At 50.6% G+C, this 19,350-nt stretch overlaps 2 protein-coding genes across 13 annotated transcripts in view; one reads left to right on the top strand and one right to left on the bottom strand.

Annotated features, from left to right (window-relative positions):
• ZNF362 (zinc finger protein 362) overlaps positions 1 to 6,676 on the top strand; it is a 29,611-nt gene extending 22,935 nt beyond the window's left edge. For all 8 annotated transcript variants that reach the window (XM_053400386.1, XM_053400382.1, XM_053400390.1 and 5 more), the window contains 4 exons: positions 1,323 to 1,547; positions 2,142 to 2,220; positions 3,193 to 3,351; positions 3,923 to 6,676. In XM_053400386.1, the coding sequence (XP_053256361.1) occupies positions 1,323 to 1,547; positions 2,142 to 2,220; positions 3,193 to 3,351; positions 3,923 to 4,039 (580 nt within the window). In that variant the 3' untranslated portion in view covers positions 4,040 to 6,676. The remainder of the gene's footprint in view (positions 1 to 1,322; positions 1,548 to 2,141; positions 2,221 to 3,192; positions 3,352 to 3,922) is intronic.
• A 1,534-nt stretch (positions 6,677 to 8,210) lies between these two features.
• PHC2 (polyhomeotic homolog 2) overlaps positions 8,211 to 19,350 on the bottom strand; it is a 60,465-nt gene continuing 49,325 nt past the window's right edge. For 3 of the 5 annotated variants that reach the window (XM_053400369.1, XM_053400370.1, XM_053400371.1), the window contains exons 10-16: positions 14,759 to 14,967; positions 13,811 to 13,966; positions 13,561 to 13,696; positions 12,813 to 12,927; positions 12,001 to 12,142; positions 10,434 to 10,725; positions 8,211 to 9,508 (exon numbers count right to left, since the gene is read on the bottom strand). In XM_053400369.1, coding sequence (XP_053256344.1) covers positions 9,354 to 9,508; positions 10,434 to 10,725; positions 12,001 to 12,142; positions 12,813 to 12,927; positions 13,561 to 13,696; positions 13,811 to 13,966; positions 14,759 to 14,967 — 1,205 coding nt within the window. In that variant the 3' untranslated portion in view covers positions 8,211 to 9,353. The remainder of the gene's footprint in view (positions 9,509 to 10,433; positions 10,726 to 12,000; positions 12,143 to 12,812; positions 12,928 to 13,560; positions 13,697 to 13,810; positions 13,967 to 14,758; positions 14,968 to 19,350) is intronic. The other 2 variants (XM_053400372.1, XM_053400373.1) reach the window with 1 other exon arrangement.

Below are 19,350 nucleotides of genomic sequence, written 5' to 3'. Positions count from 1 at the left end.
TACAGAAAAAGATGCAGTGGAAAAGTTTTAATAACAGAACCCCTAGAGGGGAAGGTGGGAAGTCAGAGATTCGGAGGAATCTCTTAATTGTGGATATGTGTTAGGTTATTTTTTACAATTTTATACTTGTAAAATCAAATGAAAATTATGTCAGGAAGAGGGTCACTGTTCTTGGACTGTGCCAGTTTAAACTCGAGATAGAAGGATGGGTGCAGCTCAGCGGCGGAGCAGCTGCTTTGTCTACACAAGGCCCCGGGTTCAACCCGCAATGGCATCTCCAGGGGGGGCTGGGAATGCCCCCTGCCTGGAAAAAAGCCTGGAGAGCTGCTTTCAGTCAGAGTAGATAATACTGAGCTCTGTGAACCAATCAGTGAGCAGGAGGAGACACTCCCACCAATGGGCTTTGGGTGGGTGGGGCCAGCCACTTTTCAGTCATGTGATGCAGTAAGGATGCTGCATTATTGACAGATGGGCGGCTGACCTCTCAAATTTGACCAATCCTGATGATGGTCTGACCCATGGAGCTGGAAATAGCTTCCCACCCATGGTGTGGAGAGGAAATGCCTCAGAGAAGTCCAAAAGCTGTACACAAAAGCAGCAACTTGTTGGATGTGCTTGCTAGGGAGCTACTGCCAGTCAGAGTAGGCTACAGTGAACTAATGAGCTAAGACTTTCCTGCTCAGACAGACCTTTAGAAACCAAGGAGCAGGTGATGCTGGCCACTAGGCTGCTGTCAGGGCAGCTTACATTTTTATTCCTGGTTCTAAATGTGTTTTGGCGTATTTTAATGGATGTTTTTTAACTGGGTTTTTTTTAAAAAAAAAAATCTATTTTATAATGATGTTTGTGACGCTGGAAGCTGCCATGAATCCCAACTTGGGAGAAAGGCAGGATATCTATATACAGTGGTACCTCGGGTTACAGACGCTTCAGGTTACATACGCTTCAGATTACAGGCTCCGCTAAGCCCGAAATATTACCTCAGGTTAAGAACTTTGCTTCAGGACGAGAACAGAAATTGTGCTCCAGTGGCGCAGCGGGAGGCCCCATTAGCTAAAGTGGTGCTTCAGGTTAAGAACAGTTTCAGGTTAAGAACGGACCTTCAGAACGAATTAAGTTCTTAACCTAAGGTACCACTGTATAGAATCATGGAATGGCAGAGTTGGAGAGGATGCCAAGGGCTATCCTGTCCAAGCTGCTGCACTGCAGGACATTGAAGATATCAAGTAAAGAAAGAAATGATGGTCGTGATTATGTTTTGATGCAGAATTGTGTCTTTGAAACGCCTCCCCCTCCACCTTCTTGTCCTTGACCGTCTCCAGGTGTAAAGTCTGCCCCCTCACTTTCTTCACCAAGTCGGAGATGCAGATCCACTCCAAGTCCCACACAGAGGCCAAGCCCCACAAGTGCCCCCACTGCTCCAAGTCCTTCGCCAACGCCTCCTACCTGGCGCAGCATTTGCGCATCCACTTGGGCGTCAAGCCCTATCACTGCTCCTACTGCGAGAAATCCTTCCGCCAACTTTCCCACCTCCAGCAACACACCAGGTAAGGGACCTGCTTATGCTCGCTGGGATCAGTCGACTGGGTTGCCATTTTGGGTGAGCACGGGAAGCAAAGATGGCCACCTGAAATTCAGAAACTGGAAATCCCCCTTTTCGTTAACAAGAACAAGGTTAAGTAAAAAAGCAAGGCCCTAGTCCTCATTGACCTTCTTTGACCAGCAACGTCATGAATTGTCGCATAATGGAGCACATTTTTCAGGATTTGTTTCCTACTTGATAGATTAAACCAGCAGTTCTTGAACTTGGTTAGGGTGGGATTTTAACATATACGAAACAGTTTTAAATATGTCTGTAGACATGGAATTGTTTTATGTATCTACTACATATTTTGGAAAGTTGTCTCTTCGCTATGTGTTAGGACAGGACAGGACCCTAGGATCGAGGTGCCATTTTGAATCAAGATGGTGGCCCGTACCTTTCAAAACCGTCCTGATTTGCAACCACTAATTTCACCATTTCCTAATGTGAAATCGCTGTGAGATATTTTGCGGGAGGCGGTTTTTGAACTGAGTCAGGTAAGTGAAGCAATGGAGGAGAGGCGGAAAACACCTCAGCTTTCTCTCTCGCTGCCTTTCAGAATTCACACCGGAGACAGACCCTACAAGTGCCCTCACGCCGGATGTGAAAAGGCATTCACACAGCTCTCGAACCTCCAGGTCAGTCGGTTGGGAATTCGGGTGGCATGTGCCAGGGAAGCGAATTGGAAGTCCCAGAGTGGGTCAAAGCATTTGAAGGTCAGAGATAATTGGGGTGCATTTATAGGGTGCCCTGTGTGGCAAGACGGGACTGCGGTTTTCCTATGCAGAATATTTATGTATCTTATGCTGCAAGCACCAAAAAAAAAAATGGTCTTGATGGTCTGCTGATCTAGCCTAGTCCTCTGCTTCCAAGAGCAGAAAGCCAGATACTTTTGGGTGCTCAAAAGCTTGGCCCAGAAAGAGGGGAGGAGACCTCTTGTCTGTCCTGCGGTTTCTGAGGTTCAAAGGTATATTGCCTCTAAAGACAGAGGTTCCACTTAATTGCTGAAGATAATAGCAAGTGAACATTATTACCTGCTTTGGGACCTTGGGGTGGAAGGCAGGTAATAGCTTTATGTATGTATGTAGCACAGAGTAAAATGAAATTGGCATCAACATTTTAAAAGTTGCAGTCATGTCACAACCTCCAGAGGAAAATGACAAAATGCCTGGGGTCAGTTCCTGGTGATTTTTTTGTTCGCTGCAGCACAGAACCCATGTGGTATAGTGGTTAAGAGTGCCGGACTCAGGTTCAAATCCCTCCTCCCTCTCAGCCATGAAACTCACTGGGTGTGACCTTGGGAGCCAGCTGGTATCTCTCAGCCTAAGCAACTTCGCAAGGTTGGCATCTTGATCTGAGCTGAGTGAAAGGGTGCAAGTCTCATCTGACTGCCCTGCTGCAGATTTAGCAAGGAGGGCTTGATAAAAGATTTTGCAGAGATCTCAGTGAAAGTAGTAGTGTAGAAGGACTTGGGTCTTCAGAGTTGCAAGGGGGTACCTTGGTTGGTGGCGAGGTGGCTTTTTGTTTAAGGGTCTTCCCCACCCCACCCCCAGGACTTCTGAGGGCTGCCATGTCAATCTCCTGTTCCTTCCTGCCCCTTCCCCACCCAGTCTCACCAACGGCAACACAACAAGGACAAGCCCTACAAGTGTCCGAACTGCTACCGGGCCTACTCGGACTCTGCCTCGCTCCAGATCCACCTCTCGGCACACGCAATCAAGCACGCCAAGGCCTACTGCTGCAGCATGTGTGGGCGGGCCTACACTTCAGTGAGTAGCAGGGGCCGTTGTCTGGGCAGGAAGCAAAGCGGGTGGGGAGAGCAAGAGAGACATGAGTTCTAATCCCCCCACGAACTGGGCATGAAGTCTACTGGGGGTGGCCTGGGGGGGGGAGTCAGTTGGCCGCTCTAGGCCTAATCCAGCTCGCAGAGTTGTTGTGAGGAGGAAAATGCGTCAGAGTAGCCATCAATAGCTTCATGTCCTCCTTGAATTGGTCCAATCCTCTTTGAAAGCCATCCAGGTTCCATAGTTGTCAGGACAATACTCAAGTCGGGATATTGTGGGGTGTGGGTGCACAGCTTACTTTAGTTTTCTGCTTGGTGATTGTGGGGTGGAGGTGTTTCTCCCCCAGTTGCCCTGTGGGAAACTGTGGCGGGCCAGGAGATCCCCTCTGTAGATCAGGCCGATACCCAATCTCCCCCCAAAGCATGCTGTGGGAGGTCAGGGTGGAGGTGAAGGAAGGTCCCAGACATGCTGAAATGAATCTACCTCACCCTAGGCTGGGAGGGGGCAGCCTCTTCCTGCTTCCCTGAAACCTGACCTTTCCTTTCTCCCTCTCCAGGAGACCTATTTGATGAAGCACATGTCAAAACACACAGTGGTTGAACATCTAGTGAGTCAACACTCTCCTCAAAGGACGGAGTCTCCCAGTATCCCTGTCCGAATCTCGCTCATCTGAATCTCGGGGAGCAGCCTCCACCCCCTAGCCTGGCCCCGCTCCCGTGCAGCCACCCCCTCTTGAATCCCAGAAGCGGGGAGCAAAAGACAAGGACACCTTGGCATCACGGTCAAACAACCCACGGTCCCTGCTCCGCAGCGCCCCTCCTGCCATGGGGTGATCCTCTTCCGCCACCCGTCAGGACAGAGAGAGAGAGAGAGACTGGATGGAGCCCTGTTGGCAGCCAGGGAGACTGGGGAGGGGAAAGAGATTTTTCGTCCCATGTTGGTGGCAGCCAAAGACAATCCCAGAGCACTTTGAAGACGTCCACACCTCTCCCTTCCCTGTAACAGAGCCTCTGCCCCAGTCACAGCCCCCCCCCTTCTTTCATTTTGGATCCCCAGCTTCTCTCTCCTCCAAAATCCCTGTTCCACTTTAATTTCACATAGGGAAATTGTCACCCAACGGGCCAGGAATTTGCAACGCAGATAACGGGCAGCCGGCCCCCTTCTGGACTCTTCTCTGGAGCCACTACAGCCTTGGCCAAAAATGGGGCAGCATGAGGTTATCGCTGTGGGGGGCAGGGCGGGCACCCCAGGAGTGGCCTTTGGCTAGGGTGGGCACAGTGGGAGGTGAGGAGTCTCAGATGCTGCAACATCACACGGTCAGGACCCATTGCACCAGTGTTGGTGCAAAGGATTACATCAATGCTCAGAGGCTATGGGGTTTGCCGCTCCTTCGGCTAGGAGGTGGAAGGGAGTGGGGGGTTGTCCTAGAAATAGATGAGGGGGCACCTTCAGAATATGATTGGGAAACACACTGCAGCAGGGAGGAAGATGGCAAGAGACTGGCAGTGTTATGCCCATTCAGAAGTACACAAGGCTTTGTCTGCCCATCACCTTAATCTTGAGGCACCGTGCGAAAGTCTGCCCACCTGCAGCACCATCTTTGTGTATGAGTAGCCTCCAGCCCTGCTCTCTCCTTGTATGGAAAAGGAGGGGAGGGGATGCGGGGGGGGCTGTGTCTCTTCTGCGGGGAGGAAAGGTGGGCATTGACCTGCTCCTGGGTAATGCTGCCATTCGGCTCACCCATAGTAAGATGTGCCAGTCCATTTCTCCCATCTTTGCAGAGGGCTGGCAGAAGCGAAGCCCCAAGGGTGTTTTGGGGCAGAAGACAGGTGGGGGGTGGGTCTTGATCCTGGCTGCCCTGCCCTTCAAGACTGCTCAAGGCACCACCTTGCAACCTCTCCAAGGATGTCTCCAGCACTGGTTGGCAGTGCTGGAAGAACCTATGGTTCTCCCGGGGTGTGCCCACAGCATTGGTGGTGGTGGGGGGCACAGGTTCCTCCCTAGCCCCAGAAAAGAAACATAAGCAAGTTCCTCATTCTAATTTCCATTTTAACATGGCCATAGCAGGCACATATTTGCAGAATAGGTGGAATTGTCATCATTCTCCAGTTGGTGTCGTTTGAGGGGGTTTGATCCCCTTGCACCAAGATCTAGGGGGATTAGAGAGGTTTTTTTAAAAATCCACACCAGTATTCCAGAGAATTCTGGGGTCCCCAAGGGCTCATTTGCTTGCAAAGCCACGTTCTGTTGCCTTGAGAGGGGTCAGCTTCCTAGTGACCCCAGAGGACTGAGCACCTCCTAGAATACCCCCCCCCCAAAAAAACCTCTAAGCAAGTAGTCTCTGGAAGCCCCATTGATTGTGGGAAGGGTCCATGGGGTTCAGAAAATCTGCAAACCGCGGAAACACAGAAAGTGTGGTGTGATCCTCTGCGACTCATATCTCCTGCAAGGCTGTTTTCCTCAAATTTCTGTCAAATGGGGAAAACGCCTTTTAAAGCTTTATTGCTACACTAGATTTGCTACCCAAGATTGGAAGCCGACAACATTGCGGTTTCCCTTGGGGGGGGGGGAGCCTGTCAAATGGGACTTCAGTTTCACTTGCTATGTTTTGGCCATTTCCAGTTTCCCCAGATGCTACATGTGTCCCCAACTGCTTCAGCTCCAGCTCTCTCTCCAACCCCACTGCCATGAGTCAACCGGTCATCTCTCTGTGGCCGCCCCAGTGGCTGAGGAGAGGCCATGGCCTCCTGGGTGCTGTAAAGAAGAACGGCTCAAAGCGCCAACAGGATGGCACCCTCTGGCTCTTAAGGTCTTCTGTGGCTCCTTGGATAGCTGTGAAGAGACTGTGGCATGATGCCAACTGCTCTCGCCCCAGGAGCCCATCACCAAAAGAGAAAGTAGCTTTCTGAGGTGGTGCTGCACCTCCCTCAAACCAAGTTCTCTTGGCAGTTTCTCTCAAAGTGCAAGGGAAAGGGGCGACAAAGCTTCCCCAAACAACAAGACTTAAAAACCACCTCTATATTATGTACCCTTCAGTTGCGTTAAAAAACAAAAACGAACTTTTTTTTAAGATAAACTTTTTAAGCCTTAAAAATATATAATTTTGTTTTTTATCAGTTGTTTCTTTTACTGTTTGTATTTGATTTGATCTTTTCCTTTTTTTAAAAAACAAAACCTTGTTCCCTTTTCAGTCGGTTTTGAATTGTTGTATGATATTCAATATTGTAGCCTCTCTTTTTTTGATCCGCATGTTAATAACTGTGTAAATAGGACTCTTATGCATAATGTTAACAACTTTTTTCTATATAAAGCAGCCCAGGCCACATCTAGCTAGATCCTTAGTTATTATCATTACCTTATAACTGAAAAAAGGAATTTTTAAAAAAGTTTTTTTAAAGGGTCTCTCCCTCCCACCCCTTCCCTTCAAAGAAAAGTCTTGCATTGTGGAATCCAGGACTGGTGAGAGGAGGCAACGTTTGCCTCGCTGCCAAACGCCATTTGCATTGTTTTGAAATGAAATGGGGGAAAGAAGGAAAAATAAATAAAAAATTGCTTTGTATTTCTCTGTTGTGGAAAAAAAGATAATAAAAGCGTCTTTGCAACCTTGGGCTGGATTGGAAAGCGTACCAGTCTTCTGACTAAGGGTTTTTTAAATAAAAAATGAGATGAACAGGGATACTTTGTGAGTATTTGGGACACCAGACATGTAATGTGAAGTACTTTAGTTTTGCTAAAGATTTACAGAAAGCCCACTTAATCCAGCTCCCTGTGGCCAGCTAGATGCGTTCAGGTCCTGCTTGAAGATTTCCCACAGGCAATTCTCCCCATGTCATCCCAGGAACTGCCTCTGAAGGTGGAAAAAGTAGCCGCCATGCCTGCCAGCCACTGCTGAAACAAGCGTCTTTTAAGAACTTAAGTTCCCAGCATCCTGAGGTGACAGAAATTACGCTTGAGCAACTGAGGAAAAGCCTTGTGTGTGCCAGAGGAGGTGGAAGGAAAGTCACTCTGGAGAAGTGAGAGGCATGGGATGCATTTTGCAAATGTCAGAATACCAAGCCGAAACTGCTCTAGGAAGAACTCGTTTCAGCCATGCATCTGCCTGGAAGCCAGTGTTTCCTGGCTCTGCCATGTAGCTCATGGGTGACACTGAACCACTCGCCCCATCTCGGCCTCTCCTACCTCATGGAGTTGTTTGTGAGGGTAGAAGAACATGTACATAATCTTGAGCTTCTTGGAGAGAAAAGGGAGGGAAATGAAAAATATGAAGGGAAAAAAGCTTCAGATTGTAGTTTAGGAACCACCTCTCATCCCAATTGCATTAAAAGCCAATGAGACTCCCCAACCCTGAGGGAGCAGGCACGAGAGGGCAGTTAGGCACAACATCCCCCAGTGCTCCTTAAGAGAGACTGCTGCCCCAAGGTGAGGGGGATGCTGTCTTGCCAACACAAGGCGAGTCCCAACGGCATCAGGCCAGCATCCCGCTTTCAACAGTGGGCAAACTTGCAAGCAGGATCGTGAACAAGAGCCCTCTCCCCATCCGTGGCTTCCAGCAACAGCTATTTAGAAGCACGGCTGCCTCCGACTGCAAAATTTTCCAATCCTCTCTTGAAGCCGTCCAAGCTATCACAGCTTCCTGTGGCAGCGAGGTCCACCGTTGAACTCCGTGCTGCATGAAGAAGTCCTTTCTTTCGCCTTGTGAGTTCTCTTCTCTCTCCGTGGTTTTGACGTTATGATTCACCTGGAGAATCCAGCTGAACGTTCTCCGCCCTAGGAAGCTAAAATGTCCCGGGACCTGCCCCCAACCACCCAGCCCCATAGCAAGGAAGCCTTTTAAATACATGGCGTCTTTTTTTTTTTTTAATTCCAAAAGGCGTTTATTAAAAACAGGAGGAGGGGCAACAGTAGAAAGTCCTTTTGCTTGCAGCCCAGAGGCTGTGGAGAGTGGCCAGCACAAAGAAGGGGGGCACCACACACAAACCGTCAAAAGGGGCAGGGGGGGTGCAGCTCAGCTGCAATCCCACTCCCCGCAGTTCCTGATCACCCGAGGAAATGCCCGCCCACTCTCGACAATTCTGAGGCCAGCCCCATCTTCCAGGGAGAGAGCCGGCTCCTCCTGCCCTGCCTTGATATTATGGGAGGGGGAGAATGGGGGGGGTGAGGTGTTTGTGGCAGGGGCAAAAAGGGCCTTTTATTTAAATTTTTAAGGCAGCTGCAGACCTGGTCCCAAATCAGAATAGAGGCCTTCCCAGTAGTCCTGGACGTCAGCCAGCCAGTTTGCACGACTTGCGCTTGGCTACTTACTCCTCCCCTTTTAAAAAAATTGTTTTAAAAAACCCAAAGCAAAACAGTGTGAGGGGAGCAATACACCCCCGCGAGACTGGACGGAGATCCCTTCTCCTGCACGATCCCCCATGGGAATCAGGAGATCTATCAGGGCAACTGCTTCCCCCGATGTGCCTTGGGAAGAGATATAGCAGAAGAGGAAAGGGTGCAGGGAGGGAGGAGGAAACAGAGGGCACTACCCGGCACCACACGCACGCACACACACGCCTACAAAAAAATTTAAGGCAATGGTCCTGTTTGGCTTTTGAGGTTTCAAGTAGGTGTGTCCGATCCTTGGGGGGGTGGTCTCTGGGACGCAGGAGAAGCAGCTTCCAGGGCGAGGAAGAGGGTCCTCGCCCCCACCACTATAAAAACAAGGTTGCACGACTCTCTCCATTGCTGCAGGGGGGAAGCTAATGCTACATATTTATGTACAGCCCCGCAACGGCTTTAGCTTACGGACATCCCACCCGAGTCGGGGTCCCTCCGCACCCCTCCCGTCGTCGAGGGAGGCTGGGGGTGTTGCCTCTGTGCTCAAGTTGCATTGTGAAGAGTGGGAGGCAGAAGAAAGCAGAGTCCATTTTGTTCCCAGCCCCTCCCAGCCTCCGAGAAAGAAAGCATCCGTTTGCCAGCAGGGCCTCCCACCCGCCCCAGCCTGAAGGCCTCTAGGAGTCTTTCAGCATACAGATGCGGGCGTAGATTTTGAGGGCTGGGCCCAGTTTGATGTTCATGGCGCTCATGAGGTGGTCCTCCTTCAGGAGCAGTAGGGCCTGGCCGTCGATCTCTTGCGCCCGGAACTCCTCCGCAATCTCCTGGCAACCTGTGGCAGGAGGAAAGGAAAAGCCCCATCACTGCGAGAAAGTGAGAATACAGGGAACCAGGCAGAGGACCTTCTCAGCAGCGGCACCCTCCCTGCGGAACGCCCTCTCGTCGGACGTCAAGCAAATTAAGAATGACACAACTTTTAGAGGAGTTCTGAAATACAGCCCTCTGGCAGGAGTTTCCCATGTTTGATGTTTTATTATGTTTTTAATCATCACCAGAAAACAGTCAGAATTTCTCATAAGAGCTGTTCCAACAGTGGGATAAAGGTAAAGGTAAAGGGACCCCTGACCATTAGGTCCAGTCGTGACCGACTCTGGTGTTGCGGCGCTCATCTCGCTTTATTGGCCGAGGGCGCCGGCGTACAGCTTCCAGGTCATGTGGCCAGCATGACTAAGCTGCTTCTGGCGAACCAGAGCAGCGCACGGAAACACCATTTATTTTCCCGCTGGAGCGGTACCTATTTATCTACTTGCACTTTGACGTGCTTTCGAACTGCAAGGTTGGCAGGAGCAGGGACCGAGCAACGGGAGCTCACCCCGTCGCGGGGAATCAAACCGCCGACCTTCTGATGGGCAAGTCCTAGGCTCTGTGGTTTAACCCACAGCGCCACCCTCAAAAGCTGGTGAGCTCTCCTTGGTTGGAGATTTCTAAGCCGAAGTTGGGTGGCCATCTGCCAATGATGATTCAGCTGTGGTTCCCACAATGCAGGGAAGTTAGGGCTAAATGACCCCTGGGATATTTCTGCAACCAAATCAAATCCATCCATAAACTTAACTCCTCAAAGTAGCAACACCGGAAAATACTGGGCTTCCCACCAGACCAGAGAATTGGGAGAGAGGGGGGCAGGCTCATTTCTGCCCAACTTGGACCGCTCCAAGGTTCCCTTCCTAAGCAGGCAGGCAGAAGGCCCCAATGCTTACCGGGCAAGGACCGAATGAACTCGTAGACGTCCTCCACGTTCCACTTGGTGGGCTCGCTGGGCAGGAAGTGGTGCCCAATGCCCACCAGGTCTCGGACGTGCACATCGGGCAGCTCCATGTCGCGCTCGCCCTGGCGCCGGCGGGAGGCGGAGGAGCTGGCCGAGAGGGGCGAGAGGGGCTCTTCGTAGCTGGAGTTGTCCGAGCAGCGGCTGGAGTCCTCCTGTACGTGAGCCAGCTGCAGAGACCCAGAGACGGAAATGGGCCCCGAGCCAGGGGGCAGCGATACCGGCGCCTGCAAACACAGAGGAGCACCCCACTTTAGGAGGCTGCGCTATCGCCCCATCTGGCCCAGTGCTGCCTCCTCTGGCCGGCAGCTGCTGTCTGGAGGGCTCAGTCACAACATCTGTATGTTCACTGCACTAACTCCCTGGGCTCCTCAATTTCTTTGGAGCCACTGCCCCCTTTGGTTCCACAAGCTCATAGAATAGCAGTCTGCACAGCTTATTAGAGGAAGGTAATCACACAATAAAATACAGAACAGGAACGATTCATTGTGCGTTTATTCAGAACCCAACTAGAATTATTTACTTAATTCAACAAAATTGAGAAACTTTTCGAAATTACACTACAATATACCAAAATGCAAATGCAGTACTAAATATTAACGAACATCAGCAATGTTAGATGAAGAAAAAAAGGAGAGGAACTCAGCTTTAGCAATATCGTCTCCCTTTTGTAATCTTTTTTTGCAGACTGTGCGAAAAGAGCTTCTTCATTTGTCACAAGACAGCTCAGAAGAAACTGAACTGGGTATTCCTGTTCCCACACAACAGCAAGGAACTCTTTCCCTTGGATCTCTGCATAAATTATGGGCAGATTAACATGCAGCAAATAATACCTTTCCCCTGAAGTTGACTCTTGAGATCTTTCAATGATACAAATTTAGTTAAGAAATTATAACTGAAGCCGGCACTGCCTGAAAGCAATTGTCCACTCTGCAGCTGATAACTCTTCTTCCAAGCATGTGTATTAACCAATTTGTTATCGTGTTCCAGGGGAGACAGTGTGGTGTAGTGGTTAGGGTGCAGGACTAGGACCTAGGAAAGAACTGGGTTTAAGCCCCCTATTCGTTGGTCATGAAGCTCACTGGCCAGTCACTGCTTCTTAGCCTCACCTCTTAGAAAGCCACTTGCTGTGAGGATAACATGGGGGGAAAGTGGCACATGAGACCTGGGTTCAAATCTCCACTTGGTCATGGATAAAGCTTCCTGGATGTGGCCTTGGGCACTTAGCCACTGCCTTCTCACAGCCTAACCTACTTCACAGGGTTTTGAGGAGAGGATTAAATGTTGCAGTTCCCCCATGCAGGACCCCAACTGGGCCCATTTTAGAGGTCAGAAACTGAGGACTCTGGGGAAGAAGAAAGATAAAACCATGCACTATGCTCCTCTTGGGCCTGTGGCAGGTGCACTGGAGGGAGGCACAAAGAGATACCCGATGCTCCCAAGTTTCACCTTCGGCGTGCGAAAAAGTTCCTTGCCCCTGGATAACTCCAGAAGGCTCTTACCTGCTTCTTGTTCTCTTTGCTGAGAGGGGGAAGGGAGCCCTTGCAGGTCCGACGCCGGCCGTGTGGAGGCGTGTTGGGCTTCTGAAGCTTGCTGCGGTCTGGGTGGAAGAGCCCCACACGCTTTGTGCAACCCACGTTGTACCTGCGAGAGAGAGACAGAGAGAAGGTCAAAAGCCTGTGCACGGCCAATGTTCCAACCTTGTATTATTAATTATGATTGTTTTTATTTCTACCCCTCCTTCTCCCACCCCGCCAACTCGCAAATTAAAACAACACCAGGCAAAATACAAAAAGTTTAAAAACATACAAGATATTTTATTGGGTTGTTGTTTTTATTTTGATTGTATATTTTGTGGTTTTATGTTTTTATTTTGTTCTGTGAACCGCTCTGAGACCTCCGGGTATAGGGTGGTATATAATCCAATCAATAATAATAATAATAATAATAATAATAATAATAAATTTCTAGAAAGTAATCAGACCCAAACAGCACCACAACACTATAAATAGCAACCATGTTAAAATACAGACGATAAAAGCAGTGCAGCCTAGTGTGTGTAGAGTAATCAGCTATATAATTTTTTGCTACCCAGCAAAAAATTTGTGGAACGTGGGAATACGCCTTATAATGGAGTCAAACCCTGGGTTCATCTAGCTCAACACTGCCTACTCTGGTTGGCAGTGGCTCTCTGGGTTTTCAGGCAGGGGAGATTCCTAGAGCTGTCAGCCTGGAGATGCTATCAGGACCTTCCGCAAGCAAGGCAGCTGCTTTCAAGGAGAAGGGCAGGCAGACGTTTCTGCCAGGGAGGTACCTCTTTGCGCAGGCCATGGAGCAGAACCGCTTTGACCGCTTGAACTTGTAGGCAAAGTCAAGGCGGCCGCAGAGCTCGCATTTCAGCTTCGGGGGTGATCCGTCGTCTTTGGATTCTGGGGAAGGAGAGCAGAGTTTTTTAGGACCCCTCACCTCAAAGCAACAAAAGGCAGCAAAGCCCCCCAAACCCTTGCACCCACATTTAAGAAGTCCTGCTGGATCAGGCACCTCTTAACCACAGAATGGTAGAACCGAATGGGGACCCCAGGGGTCATCTAGCCCAACCCCCAGCAGTCGATTGCTGTTTTTCCAGCCAGGTACCTGCGGAACCTGCGGCCACCAGATGTGGCTCCCATCACAGGAACGTCAGGAACTGCAGACCCTTTCTCCCTCCAGCTAACTATTGCCTGCACAGACCAGCAGCGTTTCTCAAGGGTTTTAGACAAGGGACTCTCCCAGTCTGGCTTCCCCCTGGGGCAACTGGTCAGCCACTGTGAGAACAGGCTCATCCAGGAGCCTCTTCTGGTGATCTTATGAGCCCAGAAACATCCACAGGTTCTCCACCTTTGCAGAAGAGGGTTGTGCCAAATATTTGTTCTGCTTTTCTGCACGTTTTGATACGACACCTCTCTGCTGGGAAGCTGCCCCATCAATCCCTAATGCTCCTTGAGGGAGCAAGTGAAAGGCACTCTGCACATGCTCCAGGTCCCTCTCTCTCTCTGCTTACCTAGGCTTTCCGCTGGGCCTACCTTGTAGATAGGGGTCCTCCATTTCGGAGTCGGTGGTGGTGGTTGTGTTGTTGTCCTGGTGCTGGGGTTTCTCGGCCAGGAGGTCCTGGGCATACTTCTGCTTGAGGCTCCCCACCAGCAGCGAAGAGCGCCCCACCTGGCAAAGAACCACAGTCATGTCGAGCAGGAAGGGGACCCCCCGAGCGTCATCTAGTCCAACCCCCTGGAATCGCCACTGCCGGACGGCCATCCAAACCTCTGTTCTACAAACCTCCAGCGAAGGAGAGATGGGCGAGGGAGGTGCTTCGACAAGGGAGTCGGCGAAAGGCAGCTTGGAAGGCAGCCCCCTCCCCCTTCTCTTCTTCCAGGGAGACCCGGGTGGCCTTGGCCCCGCAGGACGAGGGGAGGGCGGACGCTCGACTGACAGCTGCAGCGGGAGAAACGCTTGGCTATATGCACCTTGGAAACAAGAGCGCCAGAAATGGGAGCGCAGGGCTGTGGGTGGGTGGATTTGGCCCGGCTGGGCAGGAATCTCTGAACAGCGCATTTGGAGGCCACATTCCACACGACACATTTAAAGCGCTATGGTGCCACCTTGAATCCCCCCCCCCAAAGAATCCTGGGATGTGCCGTTTGTTAAGAATTGTTCGAAGACCCCGTATTTCCCTCCCAGAGCTACAGAGTGGTTTAAGAATCAATAGCTCCTCCCAGGGAACTCTGGGAACTGTAGCTGTGAACGGAGGATAAGGGAGTCTCCCCTACAACTTGCAGCACCTGTAACAAACTACGGCTCCTCTAATTATTTAGGGGAAGCCACGGCTGCTTCAAGTGGCATCACAGCACTTGAAACGTGCTTGGGACTTGGTAAGATTTTATATTGCGAGGAGGGACCCTGGGCTCCCTTGCATCACCCCAACCATGTAAACCAGCTCTCCCCCCCCCCCCCGTGCTCCGACCAGTTTCTCTGCCCCCTCCAGTCCCAGCCAAGTTCACTCTCCCCCCACAGCCTTTGTGAAAACAGAAACGCCAGGGTGTGGGTGGGTGAAACCCTTTGCCTTCTGCACGTGCCCAAGCACAACCCTCAAGTTTTCTTGCAATGGGATTTCAATGCCCACCCTTCCCAAAGCCCCACAACAAAGGCAGCCCACCAACACCTACCCATGCACTGCCCCCCACCCCCAACTCAACCCCCCCCCCGCCAGGTTTGTTGGCTACCTACCGGGAACGGCTCAGCCCCCTCCTGGATCACAAACCCCTCGATGACGTGGGTCAGGATCTGCGGCTTCACGATGGCTTGGGGCGGCTTGTTCTCACCGTTCTGAGGGGCGCCAGCGACGGTGGAGGCAGAGCTGCCGTTGTTCCCCGATGTCATGCCGGGGCTGCCGGGGGCGTCCGGAGGCGTGCGGCGGAGGCTGTCCCGGCCGGCCTCTGCATGGGAGAAGGAGGGAGAGGAGGGAAGCCGAGCGTGACAGGCAAGCCGAGACAAAGGCAGAGGCACCAAGGAGGCTGGACCACCGGCCCTGCCCCTCCGACGCCCTCCCCAACAGCCCGCTCTGCCCATTACCATACAGCTGACTTGCTCCTGCTCCAAGCCGCATGGGACGCCTGCCCCCCCCTTCCAACCTCTGCGTGGAGCACACACAGAGAGGGTTGTGGAAGGAAGGAGGAGCACACACACAGAGAGAGAGAAAAAGAGTCTGCCAGGCAGTTTGGAGCAGAAGAACTGGCACAGAGGACCCGGAGTGCCCCAGGCAGGGGGACGCCAACTCTGACGCTCGCAGACCCCTGGCTTTAAATCCATGCCCTCCTCTTTCCAATAGGCACAGGAGCCTGGGAAAGACTTGTGTGTGGCGTGCGGGAGGCGAGTGGCCAAACTACATACAATCCACTCTCGGCCATGATTCCTAGACTTTCTGTCCCAGGCTTCTACAAATACATCCCAAGGGAGTTTGCCATCTCCAGTCCCGAATGCCAGATTCTGGAGGGGGCTGCACCAGAGAGCTGCTGCGGTTGCAATTTTATGCTCCTGGTGCTTTGCTGTGGGGGGGGGGGGGGGAAGCTGCACTCAAAGCAGCTCACGGAGAACGGAAACGGGGGTGCTAAGGGCAAAAGCGATTTCATAACAACGTGACAAAACAGCAACACAACAGAGAATATAACAATATACCCAAAAAAGCCCACGTACATCCCCTAGCAACTATGATAGGAGGAGAAATATGCCATTGCCCCTTTTTAAGTTATTCCTCTGCAATTTGCAAAAAGATTTGTGGAGTGGGGGGTTTGTGGGGGATTCAGGCTCTCATCCAATACCCCCAAAACTGCTAACAACTGCGGGGTGGGGCTAAGACAAGGGCCCTGCCTGGCATAGGTGCCCACTCTGCTTTCCTCATTCTGTCAACAGGTGCCAAGTGGTATAGCCCTTCCCAGACTCTGAAACCACTTTGGAGTCTAAGCACTGGGGCTGGGGGGCCTGAGAATTGGACATTACAAGTGCACCCCATCAAAATGCAATAATTCTGCGACTGTAGAAAAGATTCAGTGGGTGGGGGTCTAGCCCGGACTGACTACAATCAGATACTAGGAGGGAAGGCTCGTTTTATAATTAATTTATCAATTGCCTTCTAAACCACCATCTCAAGGCAATTTACACATAAGATAATTTTTAAAAGTTTTAACACCTGCTTCCCCACCCCCCACCCCAAAAATACATTTAAAACAAGTTTAGAAAGCCAGCAGGTAGACAATTGTGGTGAAGACCCTTTTATCCAACTGGGATATTATGCTAGTTTTAATTTGTAGCTAAAAGGTTTCCATTTATGTATCACTCTGGTTGCCTAAATGCTCCCATCACTCCTCACACAAGAAAGAAAGAGTTGCAAAGTTTGAAAGGTGAAAATTTGTGATTTGTTTATTTTTAATTACGAATCCTTGGACTTTTGCATTGAGAATTTTTTGGGGGAGGGATGTACAAGTCACTTTGCCACATTGCACCAAATTAAAGATCAACATCCCACCCTCCTCCACTAAGGAAACAGCAAAAAAACCCTCAGTAACTAAATAACCTTTCAGCAAAAAATTAGGCTGTCTGTAAATCTGGATGGGTTTCCAAGAACCCCTTACGACACACACACGGTCTGTTGAAGAAATGAAAATCAGAGACGTGATGCTATTACTGACAGCATGATCAAATTGGAAGGGACCCCAGGAGCCATGTACCCAACTTCCCGCAACACAGGAATCACAGTTAATGACAATGTGGCCCGGACCAGGCTGATGCCTTGCACAAACTGGGTGTACACTGATGCCCCAGAATCTTCTGTAACACAGAGAAATTCTTTGGCAGGTAAGTCCATCTGAGAAGGGCTCCTTGTCAAAGGTACAGAGCAGCCCGCTGCCCCCACAACTGAACTCCCAGCCCTCCAGATGCTTTGGACCATGGGTAGACAAACTGAGGCCCGGGGGCCGGATCTGGACCAATCACCTTCTAAATCCGGTCCGCAGACAGTCCGGGAATGAGCATATTTTTACATGAGTAGAATGTGTCTCTGGGTTATTTGTGGGGCATAGGAATTCGTTCATTTTTTATTTATTTTTCAAAATCTAGTCCGGCCCCCCACAAGGTCTGAGGGACAGTGGACCGGCCCCCCGCTGAAAAAGCTTGCTTACCCCTGCTTTGGACTATAACTCCCATCTGCCTCAGCCAGCACAGGATGATGGGAGTTGTAGTCCAGAACACAGTATGGGGAGAGAGAGGAGGCTCGGGAAGGCCACATTAAAGTTTTGAAGTGGCAGGAAGTGGCTGAATCCCAGGGACTGTGTGGACAGAACTAGCAACCCACAAACTGCTCTAGCCAACGCACCTGCACAACACATCATTGCAGGGGGCTGGACTAGAAGAGCCTTGGAGTCCCTTCCGACTCTACAATCCTACGATTCTATCAACTGCAAACTCCGGCACAATCGCATGGCTCTCTCAAACAACCAACAGGCAACTGGCAAAGCGCATACACAACCCAGGTCTACTTTACACACTGGAAGCACACGAATCCTGGACTCCTAAATGTTTTGAGAATCCTTATGTCAACGCATCAAGTTTCTAGGCCTCATGTTGTGCCAAAGAAAAAAATGTTTTCCTGTGGTTATTCCCCTCCTGTATCACTTTGCTTCCCCACCCCAATCTTCTCCACATCTCCTTTTTCATGTCCAAATATGCTACCAGAATCCTAACCGCAACCACCCATAAGCCAAGGCTTTTTACGTGAGAAATACAGAAGGTGGAACAATGAACAAAAGCCAGCTCCACCTCTCCAGCACTTTATATATTTTTCCTTTTCAAAAGATCCTAACGGCTGCTGGAAACTGTCCCACGTAACTTGCTGCCCCTCCCAAGAAGGGCAAGAGCAGAATACACGAAACCGAGCCATAAAATGAACAAGGAATGCTCAGTTTTATGCTCTTTCTCGCTCTCTCTTGAAGCAGAATCCGGGCCCCCGTTTTTAATCTGCGTGTCAACTTTGATTTCGGGGGATGACCAGTCGCAGCTTTGCCCGGATGACATCATTTGGAGTGCCAAAGCACTCTGCACACCACAGCGGCCGACCCCACCCACCCCCCGCCAGCACCCCCACACAAGAGGGTCCATAATCCTTGGCTGCTGAGGCGGAGCCGAGAGACAAAACCATTTCTTCCCCACCTCCCACTCCAGACCCCTTTCAATGCCACCTCCTCAGAGACTCTGGGATTTGCGCGCTCTCTCTCTCTCTTGATTTCCTAGACTGCGGTCCGTTCGCCCAGCCAGCACCGCATTAAATATTAACCACCCTGGAGGATGTGCTTCGCACGCGGCGCCAAGGATTCAAAGCAAGGCATGCTGGGAGTTGCCGCGCTGAGACCCAACAAAGGGGGAAATGCAGCCGCTTCTGACGGCATACAATCCAGCCGCTGGCGGATGAGCAGGGGTGTCAAATGGTACCACAGTGGCAAAACTCAAACCGGCCTCATTTTAATTTGGGGGTTCTGCCCGAGGTCCAAAATGCTTTGTTAGCTTCTGATAAGAGATTTGGCTGGCAGGAGCCAGTATTCTGACTCGGCACAAGGCATGCTTCCTATGCTCCTGTTTAAATCAGCTATTTATTCAACACCATGAGGACTAGAACCCTGCGCATAGCTGTCAACTTTTCCCTTTTCTTGCGAGGATTCCTATTCGGAATAAGGGCATTTCCCTTTAAAAAAGGGAAACATTGAAAGCTATGACCCTGCGTTATGTTGAAAGAAAAGGACCGTAACTCACTGACAAGAGCAAAAGGTCCCGTGGTCATCCCCCAACGGCAGCATCTCCCAGGTAGCACTGGGAGAGAAGCCTGCCTGAAACCCTGGAGACCTATTGCTGCCATTCTGTGTAGACAACTCTGAGCTGAATGAATGAGAAAGACTGGAAGCTGACTTTGTATTTAGGGTAACGGTATGTTCAGTGGGACAGAACATACTTCTACATATAAAAGGGCTCTCCCTGCTTGCGATTCCAAGAAACTGGTATTCAGAGGCAGGTTGCCTCCTCCAAGAGTGGAGGCAGAGCAGCCACTGGCCATGTTAGAAATCATTTTGCGACTGGCACAGGCCCAACTGCGACCGTGTGGAGAACTCTGGATGCCAGGCTGGTGACTGGGGAAAGCAAAATGTCACTTAAAGAAGGATCTGAAATATTCTCATTGAAGCTCAAATTTGTTTTATCCTGGATTGTTTGATGTTTGAAGGCATTGCAACCCGCTTTGAGATTTGTACTTTAAAATATAAAGTGGCACAGAGGCACAG

The sequence above is a fragment of the Podarcis raffonei genome, chromosome 8 (assembly GCF_027172205.1).
Source record: "Podarcis raffonei isolate rPodRaf1 chromosome 8, rPodRaf1.pri, whole genome shotgun sequence".
Lineage (NCBI taxonomy): Eukaryota > Metazoa > Chordata > Lepidosauria > Squamata > Lacertidae > Podarcis > Podarcis raffonei.
The sequence above is the reverse complement of the archived record's forward strand: the minus strand, read 5'-3'. Positions and strand labels throughout refer to the sequence as shown.